Here is a 12,966-nt window from a genome sequence, read left to right on the forward strand (position 1 = left end):
ATCTCCACCTCCAGCATCCTCACACGCAATATAGCTTATACTAGCCGAGACTCCTTCTTTATGTGTACAGATGTGACGTAATGACGCAAAGACATGCTCGAATTTCCCGTGGAAATCCACCAGTACCACTGGATTTAAAAACATTATTACAAGCTTACTGTTTTGAATCGAGCTAAGGCAAGCAGAGAGTTTTGAACACTGGCTGGTTATGTACTTGCTCAAATTTATTTTGGATAATTTTTAACCCAAAAAGTTACGGACTGCAGCTTTAATTAAATATTGTTATTATTATTATTATCATTATTATTATTATTGTATCTATTTGCAGAAGGATTTTTCCAGAGCTGACGGTTGCATGACATTTAAACCAAGATACAAGGCATGGTTTGATTCCTCAAATGAGCTGGAATGAACTGCTGTTTTGTTTTTTATTTTGTGGTGAACCGAGTCTGCATCCTTCATCACGTTTGACCAGCCATGCGGGAAATTGAAATCGCTAATCCGTTTGACTTGGAGACCCATGGAGAGCTTTGAATAATATTAAGATGTGTCAAATTTGATCATTTTCCTTTTATGCAAACGTGCAGCTGTGGCAAGATTGAATCAGAACAGACTGAATCGTGCAGCTAGACTTTAACTGATTGGTACTTGTATAAACAAAAATCAGTTCAAAAGAGCTCACATGTGGGAGAGTAATCAATAAAAGGCTGGGGGCAGAAACATGCTCCATTAAGAAGTTTTTCATAAATATTCATCACTTAAATAAACATTGCTGAGGCCTTGAGATGTACTGGACAAAGAGCTGGCCCTCTAATCTGCACTGTATCAGTTGTGTAATGTACTGTATACGCTGTATTGTATTGTACTAGCAGCAGGGAGGGCCTCAATGTCCTGTTTTATTACGTTACGGTATGTTATGTTAATATACCTGTCATAATATTTTATTATTATTAAGAAAAATCTGTAATAAAAATCTTCTGAGTAGGGATGCTCATATTGACCGTAAAAATTGACCGATTAATACTATCAGTTAAACGGTTTAACAGTTAAAAAAAAATTTGTAGGTTTTTTTTTGTTTTGTTTGCTGCATGGTTACTATACTATATAGCCTATATTTGTTAACTCACGGGGAGCGTCGACACGCGCAACCACACGTGCCTACAGACATATTTCGCTGAGCAAGCAAAATGAAGCGAGCAAGCGAAAAGAAGTAGGCCTACTGTGTGGGACCATTTTGACAGAAAGGGCGACGAAGTTACTTGCAAAATATGCTACGCGGTATTAAAATAAAGCAGTGGTTACAAGTACAATGCAATATCACTTGCGAAGCAAACATCCACAAGCAAATGAAAGTCGCTTCCCGAAGCTGGCCATTCTAGCGAGACATTATCTCTGTATTCCCGGGACATCTGTGCCATCGGAGAGGGTGTTTTCTGCCGCAGGTCTAACTCAACAGGCTGCGCTCCAGACTAACCCCACATCATGTAGACATGTTACTTTTTTTAAATAAAAACTAGACAATGTGTGGATTGAGGTAGGCCTGCTATTTTAATTGGACGAAAAAACTTTGCCGTTTTTTCAAAGCTTCAAACGGATTCAGTGATTTCTTTTTGTCATCTTAATTTGTTAATTATATAAGTAAAAAAAAAAATTTAGTGTAGGCCTATTTTATGTTTTTTATTTATATTATTTTATTCTGTTTTTCTCTGTTGTCACTGTCAAGTGCCTGAAAATTTGATGTGAATCCAGGTTCTGTTGTTGATCTGTTCTGCTGTTTGCACGTTAAAATAAATGTTTTGTATTTTTAACGGGTCACAGACACTCGTCAATTTTATTTTTATTTAATTCAATAGGCTATTAAAATCTTTATCAGTTAACGGTTAATACTTGGATAACGAGTGGCGGTTGTCGGTCGGGAAAATTAACCGAAATGAGCATCCCTACTTCTGAGCAAACTCACCTGAGCACCATCGGCTGTAGGGCCTGGGAGGCCAGTCGCTCAAACATCCTTTGCAGCGGTGGGTGGAGTGGGTGATCTTCGTCTCCCAAAGCGCAGCTACAGCGCTGAAGCAAGCGTGAGTGCAGACCTGCCTCACACAGGATCTGCTGGTTCCTCTCCGAATGCACCAACAGCTGCAGAATGTTAGCAACAGCTAGCTGCAGGTCCAGAGCATGCTAAGGAGCAGAGCAAGGGTGAAGTGAGCAGCAGGACACTTAGTAGTACACTTAATTCCGATAAACACTGAAAATCTGAAATTTAAAATTCACATTGCAGTGGCACAAGCCAAACATTGAATGCTATGTATCACTAGTCAAGTAGGTTCTGTGGACAATCCTCATCACAGGGACAACAAAAACATCAGTGTATCTGATTCTCATTGTGAACCCTGCAGTAGTATCCAATATGGTCTTAATATTTAATTTATTTGATATCCTATAAGAATTTTACTTAAACCAAATTTCTTGTAGGCCTGATTTCAGAAGACACACCCCTTAAAGGAATGCTCTAGGTTACATACAAATTCATTCATGTCATCAGCACGCCACATTTGCTATCGATTACCACAGAATATCATTTCAATTTGAGCCGATGTGTTGCCTCACATTCTTCCATTGTATGAATGGTACTCTCTAGATACTCTCTGTACCTCTCCAGGGAGCAGCTTAGATTTGTTTCTGTGGTAATCGTGGCAAACATAACAAAAATTCTGTCTATAGAGCTTAACTGGGAACACGCCTTTACACAAAATCCCCAAAAGACGCTTTCATTCTGATAAAATCCCTCAATTTTGACAACTTACTGTAAGTGAAAAACAAAATCATGCTTAGGTAACAAATCATTAAACTGGATAAGTGTGAACAAAGTCTTGGCTCCGTCTCAAAACCAAGGAAGCACAACTTGGTCATTTAAAGTTTATAATATGGCTGCATATTGAGACAGCCTTCATCCCACATTATCACTAAAAAGCTGATTGGTAAGTTTTTTGATATTTAAAAAAAAATCTTATGCTCACCAAGGCTGCAGTAAAAACACAGTAAAAACGTCATGATCCTTCAGAAATCATTCTAATATTCGAATTTGAATATTCAACTTGTGTGGAAACCAGGATACATTTGTGTCACTTATGATCAATTGAATGCATCCCTACTGAATAAAAGTATAAAAAAAGTTATTTATTTTTCTAATCTTACTGACCGTAAATTTTGAACTGTAGTGTATACAAACATTTTTGAGGGCAGCATCATAGATACAGCAAAGTATATGAGCATATTTGATGCTGACAAGCTCAGCAACACATTCTTATCTCTCCTAGCTACATGCCAACATTAAGATTTTGCATTAGGCATTCCCATGTAGACACCAAACAATGTGTCAGTTCATTAGGTTTTGAGACACAGCCTATGTCTACAAGAAACTCGTACCTCAGGCTGTGTGTCAGAAGAAACAGAGGGTAGGAGGTCGATCATTGCCAGCACTGCTCCAGGGTGGATGACTACAGGGTCTGAAGAATGCTGGAACTGATTCCCCAAGTGCAGCTTCAGGTCCGTTATGGCTTTACTAGAAGCAGAGTTGGATGAGCTGTGGTAGCCATGTCTATTGGGAAAGAAAAAGATCACTTAATGTCTCTTCTTAGTCTCATTACTTACTGACAGTGTCTGAAAAGAGTAATTCACTTACACATTTTGGCTTGGCCAAATCATTTTCCAGATAAAAGCTAAAACGGTGAAAAAGCTTAGACAGCTTTTTGAAAGAAGGATTCTTTGGTCATAGTTAAACTTACTCTTAAATACAGCACTGAAATTCCATTTAAATAATATCAGCTTTGATATAATGTTACTTATGAATCAAAACTCCCCACAGAGAGTTTGAAATTACTGAAAAAAAGCTGTCAGCACGACCGGAGGAGTGGAATTTTTTGCAACTGCAAAGCTTTATGGGTAAGCAAAATAGCTCAACACAGCAGATGAGATGGTGCAGAGGAAGATGAAAGCATGGTCAAGGAGATGATCAAGGAGAGGGAAAGTGAGAAGAAAATTGCAGAAGGCAATCACTCTGATCAGAGGGAGAAGATGAATAACAGTATCCTAAACCTTCTACGACAAGCAATTTGTCTGTTCACACTGAAAACCAAAATGTAGCCTGGCACAGCACAGTGACAGCCAATTATAACATATTTTATGTTTAATGGACAACTATAAGGAGCAAGATTTTGAAACAATGACATTTCTGTATAGGCAGGGCTACATGTTATCAGCTGAATTTCCTGTTGCTTGTTGGGGCTTGTTAGAGAGAAAATTACATGGAAGAGATACCTTTTTATCACTTTTCAAATTATTATTTTTTATTGACAATTCCATGTGATATCTGTTCAGATTAATGCATACTAAAATTCTACACATTCTTTTGTCTAAATAAATTAAAAATAATAACACTTAATATTTAGGCATCACAAAATTATAATGTACAATATAAAACAATTATATTCATTTTAAGCTCTGCTAAAGATTACATTGAAGAGCGTTCTTTAATTATTAGTGTTTTTAAAGACTAACTTTAAGTGAGCGTTAGATGCTGTTAAAGGTAATAAAAATGAAAAATAGTGAAAATGAACATGATTAATTAAACTATATCAACAGATTTACACAACCATTCAAATGTTGACGTTATAAGTAATAAACTAAGTAATATTGATTAACTACATGTGCTTACTATAGGGTTATCTTTAGGGTTAGTTACTTGTAATTGTGCATAATGTACTATTATTAAAATAATATGTGTAGTAAAGCGTTACCTTCAACACTGATAATAATTACTTTACAATTACAATAGTTTCTTGAGCACCAAATCAGCATATTAGAATGATTTCTGAAGGATCATGTGACACTGAAGACTGGAGTAATGATGCTGAAAATACAGCTTTGTCATCACAGGAATAAATTACATTTTAAAATATATTCAAATGGAAAAAGTTATTTTGAACTGTAATAATATTTCACAATATGACTGTTTAACTGTATTTTTGATCAATTAAATGTGGACTTGGTGATCTGAAGAGACTAAGGGCGTGTTCACAGCTGAAAGTCCGCACCAAGGTCCGAACCAAAGTTCACGTTTTGATACATTTGATACTTTCAGAAAGTTTTGGTTTGGTTTCACACTGCAATTATGCGAGCGCACTAAAGAACTTTACGTGACACACTTGCGTCCTGTCGTCATCATCTATGTGGGCTGCATCTTGACATTGGTTTTGTAAATGGACGTGCGTCTGACGTCAGCGTGTTGTCAATTCGGCGGGAAACTTTGACAACATGAATGAACAGACGCATATCGTTGCAACTATATTGTTATTTGTATGGCATAATTACCTGCAGCACCAACTATACACAAGGCTTGTTCAAATTCGCCAAATGAACGTCCTCGTCGTCCGAACATTTTATCGTCGCCGGCAGGAAAGGAGGAGAAGACTGCAAATTGACTTCTTATTATGTCATCAGACCATACTTCAATTAAAAACCTCGTCTCCTTCCTCTCCCCATGTGCTACCACGGCTCATTTTTCCTGCCACCTTCTGTTTTTTCGGCTATGCGGGAACCACCAGAACTTCCTATAAAAGGTCTGAAAGTCTGAACCATACAGAAAGAAATGCTTTCACACTAGAAACGAACCAAACCTTTGTTCAGTTTGATCCGGACCTGCAAATTTCATCTGTTTGGTCCGGGCCGTGGTCCGGGGTAGGTTTCACACCTGTAATTTTGATTCGGACCAAACTGAAAAGTCCGAAAGTCCGGACCAAACAAGGTAGGTGTGAAAGGGCCCTAAGAAAACTATTTTTAATCTTATCCAAGACTTTTGAATGGTAGTGTATTTATGTGCAATATGATAAATTTAAAATCTCTAATATCGGCAGATTACCGATAAGATCCCAATATATAGTACATCCCTACAGTAAACGACAACAGTAAATGCTGACTTTCATTTTGGGGCAAATACAATCCCTTTAAAGGACAGAAACCAAAATAACCAAGGAAGGTGTAAGAGGAAAGTGAACAAAGGAAGGAAGAGAAAGGGAAACAGACTGGGAAAAATGGGCCCGGTCACTCGACAAGCACAGAACAGAACAGAAAAAGAGAGGGAGAAAAGGAAGAGGTGGCAGAAAGCAGTACCTCTTCCTGGCGATTGCTGGCGTGCCCCAAGGAGAGGGCAAGGAGGTCTCCTGAGTCAAGCAGGGGGGCACCTGCTCGGCACGACTACAACGATTCAAACACACGGACACGCGGAGTCACGACCAAACAATCAACATAAAGACAGACCAGACGTTCACACAGCCATACAAACACAAACAGCAGGTCCATACCACACACACCCAGCGTGTGCAGCAAGGCAATGCCAGAGGTTAAGAGAGACAAAGAAATGAGAAAAGAGCAAGAGAGGGAGGCAGTTAGTTCCTGTTGAATTACAGCTCAGGGCACAGCACATAGAACTCAGAAGAACTACAGATCATGCAAATCTAACAAAAACACAAGCCCAAAGCACAGCTACACTCAGCATGGGAAGGTCATGACTAACGACAAAGATATATTAATGCAGCATTTCTCAACTGGTGGGCCGCAATGTACAGTTAAAGAAACAACAACAAATGTAATTCTACATTTTTCTGATGCAAGACTTCATTTTGAAAGACTATTCACACATCTGTCAGAGTGCGGTCAGATGAGATGTTGACAGGCTATATGTCAGTGTCATTATTCTATCGTTACGGAATAAAAAGTCTCTCGAATTTTTTTTGTCCTATCAGCTGTTATACTGTGCCCGTCGTGCAAACTCTTCGATCGTAAATGCGGTGGCGCACGCTGTATATCACTTCAAATAAAGCTCAAAACAGACTACCGTATGAGCATGCACTGTCCTAGTTACGTTGTCAATTAATAAGTCATGAAATAACCAAAAAGTACCAATAAATGACATAACTTGTACTTCACGTGTTAGTTGGGAGGGATTTGTATGCAGGAATGATGTTCATTCTATTCATCAGGAGCAGTTTGATGTTTGAGTTTGTTTCATTAACAGTTCATGTTAGTATTGTGTATTTGCGTGTCTCAACCATTTTTGTAAAATAAATTTGCTTGTTTTTACAGAGCAATTATTTATTTATTTTTTATTGGCCAAAAATATATATATTTATACACATATACACAGGGCTCGACATTAAGCATTTTCATGTGCTTCTGTCATTTACTTGTCTGAGTAAAAAAGTTGCTTGTCCGGATTTTTTTTGTGTGTGTGTTGTAAATATAATTTATTCTGAAGTAATATTCTCATCATTGTTCAATCAGCTTTGATATATTTAAATCTGCATATTGTAATATCTGCACCTTTTCAGCGCAAATATTTCACTGCGTGTCTTTAGTAAAACCTGACAGTTGCGCAAGCTGTTAGTAAATCTGGCCCTTAATTTTTAAAAGTATTTTTATGTGTAAAATGTACTCAACTAAATCACATGACATGCCCATCCTCACTAAAGTCCTATTAAAATGTTTCAATAAAAGTGAACTGCTTCCTTGAAAAGATGGATTTCATTTTCTTTTTTCAGCCATGTTACTGATATCTCACCAAAAAACATTGATCCTTTCTATCCATTAAGAAAAGACAACTTCCATTTATACACACCTGTCAAATGAGTCGGTGGCCATCTTGTACAGGTAGATGAACAGCTTGCTGCAATGCTTGAGTGTGGGACACACGTTTTCTGCAGGTATGATCTCATCCTCCAGTAACCGCTGGAATGGCTGGGCATTTGAAGGGAAGACAGTTGCTGGACCAACTTTCTTAGCATCAGAAAAACATCCCAAAAGTCGCACTGCATCGGCCAGCTTCTCGTACTGGATCTCAGTGCGAAAGAAGTGTGAGTTGGCAGGGTCATAACGCATGGCTGCTGTTAGAGTGCAGAATACGGTGTGTAGAAGTTCGAAGACTTTGTTCTGGTTGACCTTCTCCCAGCCGCTGACAGGTGGAGAACAGAGAGAACGCTCCATGGCAACCAGCAGTGAGGTCACATACACAAAGCCGCCCACCTTGCGGAAGACGGTACGTGTACGGTGGTTCTCGCGCAGCACAGCCAGCAAAGCCTAATGAGAAACAAAGTTTGTCAAGTGAATCCAAATTTAAATCATACGGATGGAAGTTAATTGTCCAACAAGGATGCTCCTCACTATACAACTATTTAAACGTTTGGGTTCGGTAATTTTGGCCTTTGTGTTTCCTCATATTTAAACTCCTGTGAAACAAGAAGTCATAGCTAGACAATTTCATGTTCCTAGTCACCCTGGTGTGCTAAAAAAAAAAAAAGGTAAATATTATTGGGAATATACTATTTTACTCATAAAAAATTCTAGGGGTGCCAATAATTGTGGCCAACGTGTTTTGGAGAAAAACATTTATTTCATAATGTGATTTCCCCCACACTTGTTATTTTATTTTACTTTAATGAAAGGTTCGATTTTTGAATGAAAGGTCAAAAGGATAAACAATGCAGATTTTTTTTTTAATTTCACATTCTTACTATTTTTACTGTATTTTTGCAGCCTTTGTGAGCATAAGAGAATATTTAAAAAATGTTTTACAAAAATAAAAAATTACAAATTTACAGACTTTAGTAAAAAGATTTAACAAACTTTTTTTTTTTAAGAAAGTCATTTAAGTGAATACCATGTGTTAGATTTATGAATGTAGGGAAAAAGTAAATATATGCAAACTAATATATCATATGCCGTATATATATTATTTATTATTATATTAGATAACATAGAATATCAATGCACCAACATTTTATTTATTTTATTGATCAGTAGGTCTCCTATTTGGCAAAACACTGCAGTGGTTCAATAAAATTTTGCAACATTAATTTCAATGCGTGGATATTTTTCCCCACATTTGCTCCATTGTCACCTACACCTGTGACCAACATGTGCACACTTATTTCTTCTCAGAGTTATGAATGTGCCTCACCCGCAGAATGTCAGTTTTGAGCTGTAGTTCTGTTGACGGTGCGGAGTGCATAAGGCCGAGCAGAGTGCCCATGTCATCATCTCCAGAAGACGACAGCACCAGCTGCTGAATGATCATCAGAGCGTGCTCACGACACTGACGATACTTCACAATGTTGTGCACGCACCGTGCTCCGCCAAACTCACGGAACAAACCTGAGAGATTGAGATTCTATTGTTAAAAATGCATCTGAGTGTCATATAAGCTTGGAGACAAGCAATTTTGTGTTCCAGATTCAACTTTATAGCTTGGCAAGATCTTTAATGTATTGTTTGTGTAAATATTAGACGCATCAAGACTGGGCTGTAGTGAGATTTAGGAATGACTGATCACCTCACTGGCAGTGCCACGTTTGGAATTACTCACTTTAGTCATTTTCTGCAACAAAACCATTCTGATTGGCTACCAATGAATAAAGCATGAGAACATCTCTGAGAGCGAGCATTCCGAGACTATCAGCAGCCATGATACAGAAGAGAAATGATTACAGAGCTGAAGAACCAGAGACCTGACTCAGCACCGAGAGTGAGACTACTGCAGGGCCTGAGAGCAAGAAAATGAATTTTGACTCGTCCCTGAGTGCATAAAAAAAAGGAAAAACTGGAGCACAATAATGCAATTATAATAAAAGCTTAAGAGGTTCACTGGAAAGTAAAAAAAAAAGGCAATGTCGATCTCGTATATTTCTGTTTTAGGCCCCATGAAAGCAAACATTTTCTTTTTTGGCTTTGTGTCTATGTCTATTAGCTTTGGCACATCTATATGCTAGTGTACTGCTAAACGTTTATGACATTTACCTAGCAGATCTTCCACATTTAAAAAAGTAGCCATTTTCTTCTGACAAAATGTAAAAAAAAAAAAAAAAAAAAAAAAAAAAATACTAATGACTCATCCTGCACCACACAAATTTTTGTCCAATCAAATGCTCTGGAGAATGAAAATGACTCTCCCCCTAATACCACCAGCAACTAAGTAGGAAGTAGCAAATGATGGTTTACAGCTGTGATCTGTGATGCAGCTAAAGCCAAATGACTATTTTAATGGAAAGGGGACAATCTCCTCAATTTTCTGCCAAAACTTATGGAAGCTTATTTTCTTAAAACTGTGATTGTCTTCAAAGTACTTGCATGAATTATACAAAGATAAAACAGTACAAAAATCTCTTTATGAGAACTTCCTTTCTAGAGAGATGAACTTTCAGTTACACATTACTACAATAATACCAAAACCTCACGTTAACAAAAACACATGGTGTGGGGTTGTGTAGAACGCTGTAAAGGCCCTAATATACTTCAAGCGAAATCAGCAAAATCCGGCCAAAACAAACTTCATTTGGAGTTCGAAAAAGCTTGCCAAACTTTACCGGAAAGTTCGCTTTGGCTGGTAAACACCTTTGTTCTACCGTTTGTTCTACCATTTGCACCGCTCCGATAACGTAATAGGTAGGTGTGCACTGAGGCTCCGCCTTCTTTCTTGTGGAAATCTTTTCCAGTTAATTTCTCCTCACGAGAGACACACTGGAGAGCTGCTTTATAGTAGAAAATGAAGTTGTACTTCTGACAAAACGAGACACTGACACTGTTTTTTATGTTAAATACAGTAAAGCTGCTTGATTTTATGCAATTTATTGTATAAAGTGCTATATATATATATATATATATATATATATATATAAACGTGACTTTCCTAGAGTGCTGAATTGCAGAGCTCGTGCAAACTTATCCATATTGCTATCTTATGCTTTATTTTAAAAAATGCTTGCCTTTTTTGTTGTGTGTGTATTTTATTGAGAGGAAAGCGTGCAGCACATATTTACAAATTCATCTAACCGTCACTCTCAGCAGTGTGGGCGGCGCCAGATGTTCCATAACAGTATATCGGTGGTCACGTATTTCGAACTTCGTTTTACCCCTAAACAAAGAACGTCTCTGAGAGTATATCGGGGCCTAAAATCATGGGCTTTGCAATTCTGCGTAAATCTGCAGAGTTTTCTAGACAGATGCAGAGTGGCCCTGATTATGAACAAAAGTGGCTAAAGAGGAAGAGACATGACACCAAAACTACTGAGTCGGTCTAAATCCATGCCTACTGCTCACCATTTCCTCTTTCAAAACCCAGCAAGTTGGAGCCCAATTCCATTCCCCTCTCTCTACACCTTCATATCTCAGAAAGGCCAAAAATGTAAGTTTAAAAAAAGAAAAAAGGAGGAGTCAAAGTAAATCCTTCACAGAGATCCCGTTCAAGGAAACAGCTGTGCAACACATTTACCTGCATTGGTGTTCGAGCCTTGCAAGAGTACTGTAAGTGTCTCCATGACAAGCCAGGCAAGCTGCTTTTGCTCTTCAGCCATATTGTTCTTGGCATCACCTGACCACAGTGAGCGGGAACAGTAAACAAAGAATGGAATTAAAACCATTATCAGCACTGTTATTGTTAACTAAATACAAAACTGACACCTTTACAAAGTGTTAACTGAAATAAAGGTGAAATAAAATAAAATATAAATATTATATGAAAAACTTAAAACTTCAATACAAAATCTGAAATGTTGTTCTGGCAACTAGCTGAAATAAAAGTTTAAGTACTAAAATTACTAAACCTTAAAAAAAAAATATAAACAAAACAAGCTAAAATTACAAATAACAAAATATAAATATTAAACAGTTATTAAATAAATATCTAAACTAATAAAAGAAATTACAAAATTACTAAAACAAACTAAAAATCTGAAAGAAAAAAACTAAAATATAAATATGAAAGCTAATTCAATATAATAACAAACACTCTATTGTAGTATAATATACTATACTACATACATATACTGTATGTGTGTGTGTGTGTGTTATTCGTATTTATTTAAATGTAGTTTACAAAAGTGTTACCCTGCTCGACATGGGCTTGCGTTGGGTCTTTCAACAGCGCTGCATATTTGTGGAGCAGGTTAACTAGCACTTCTAGCAGTCCAACTTCACGGAAGACATCACTGAAGACGGGATGGTGGCGCCCAAGCTTGAGAAGAGTGCGAGTGGCTGTGATGCTGCATCCATAAGAAGTGCTCGACTTTAATAACACGCTAACGCTAAAAAGCTCTTTGCATGGTACGTAATTAAGCCCGAAGACAACAAACTCCAGCAGCTCAAAGTACTTGGACTGCACCTCCGGTAGCTTTGTTACTCGCTCTGCAAACTGTGACAGTGGATGCTGTGCCTCTAAGATGAAATAGTTGGCGTAGTCGGCAGCATAGATATTGGCGATGGCTTCAAGGATCATACGTGCTAATCGACCACTCTTTGCCTTCAAGAAGGCATTCTGAAGCACAGAAAAAGCATGGATGTTCCTGACCGTGTGGCCTGAAAAGAAAAATCAAATTATTAAGTAAACGGTTCATGGACAATGGGGAAAAAAAAACAACCAATACATTATTCAAAATGACTCCTATTGTATTTCATAGAAGAAAGAAAGTCATACAGGTTTCGAACAACATGATGGTGAGTAAATAACAAAAGTTTGTTAGTTTAACACCACATACAGTAATCCTAATGACAGTATGAAACTGTAGAAACTCCCGTGACCTTTGGTGGACTCTTGCATAGCTAGTAACACACAACCTCACATATTTTCATTTCCTCTTCATCTGTGCGCAGATTCCGCAGAAGTCTATATTCATGACAACTTTCAAATAGTTATGTTGTACAAGATGTCAGTGACATATAGTAGCACATAACACTCATAACAGTGTTGTAGTCAAGACCAGCTCATTCAAGTCCGAGACTGAGACCAGAAGGGGGTCGAGTTCAAGTCAAGACCAAATCCACAACAAGACCAAGACCATGAAAATAGGGTCTTGGACTCAAGACTCGAGGACCAAGACCAAAAAAAAAAAAAACTCTTGGATTCAAAGCCCATATTCATAGTCTTGA

General features: G+C 37.7%; 1 protein-coding gene across 6 annotated transcripts in view; it reads right to left on the reverse strand.

Annotated features, from left to right (window-relative positions):
• Nucleotides 1–12,966, reverse strand: part of wdfy3 (WD repeat and FYVE domain containing 3) — an 83,268-nt gene that overhangs the window by 41,212 nt on the left and 29,090 nt on the right. For 5 of the 6 annotated variants that reach the window (XM_056250573.1, XM_056250571.1, XM_056250574.1 and 2 more), the window contains exons 9-15: nt 11,929–12,396; nt 11,315–11,413; nt 9,008–9,201; nt 7,670–8,127; nt 6,166–6,249; nt 3,424–3,595; nt 1,961–2,175 (exon numbers count right to left, since the gene is read on the reverse strand). In XM_056250573.1, coding sequence (XP_056106548.1) covers nt 1,961–2,175; nt 3,424–3,595; nt 6,166–6,249; nt 7,670–8,127; nt 9,008–9,201; nt 11,315–11,413; nt 11,929–12,396 — 1,690 coding nt within the window. The remainder of the gene's footprint in view (nt 1–1,960; nt 2,176–3,423; nt 3,596–6,165; nt 6,250–7,669; nt 8,128–9,007; nt 9,202–11,314; nt 11,414–11,928; nt 12,397–12,966) is intronic. The other variant, XM_056250575.1, reaches the window with a different exon arrangement.

This window comes from Rhinichthys klamathensis, unplaced genomic scaffold (assembly GCF_029890125.1).
Source record: "Rhinichthys klamathensis goyatoka isolate OS25496 unplaced genomic scaffold, OSU_Roscu_1.1 h1tg000071l_1, whole genome shotgun sequence".
Lineage (NCBI taxonomy): Eukaryota > Metazoa > Chordata > Actinopteri > Cypriniformes > Leuciscidae > Rhinichthys > Rhinichthys klamathensis.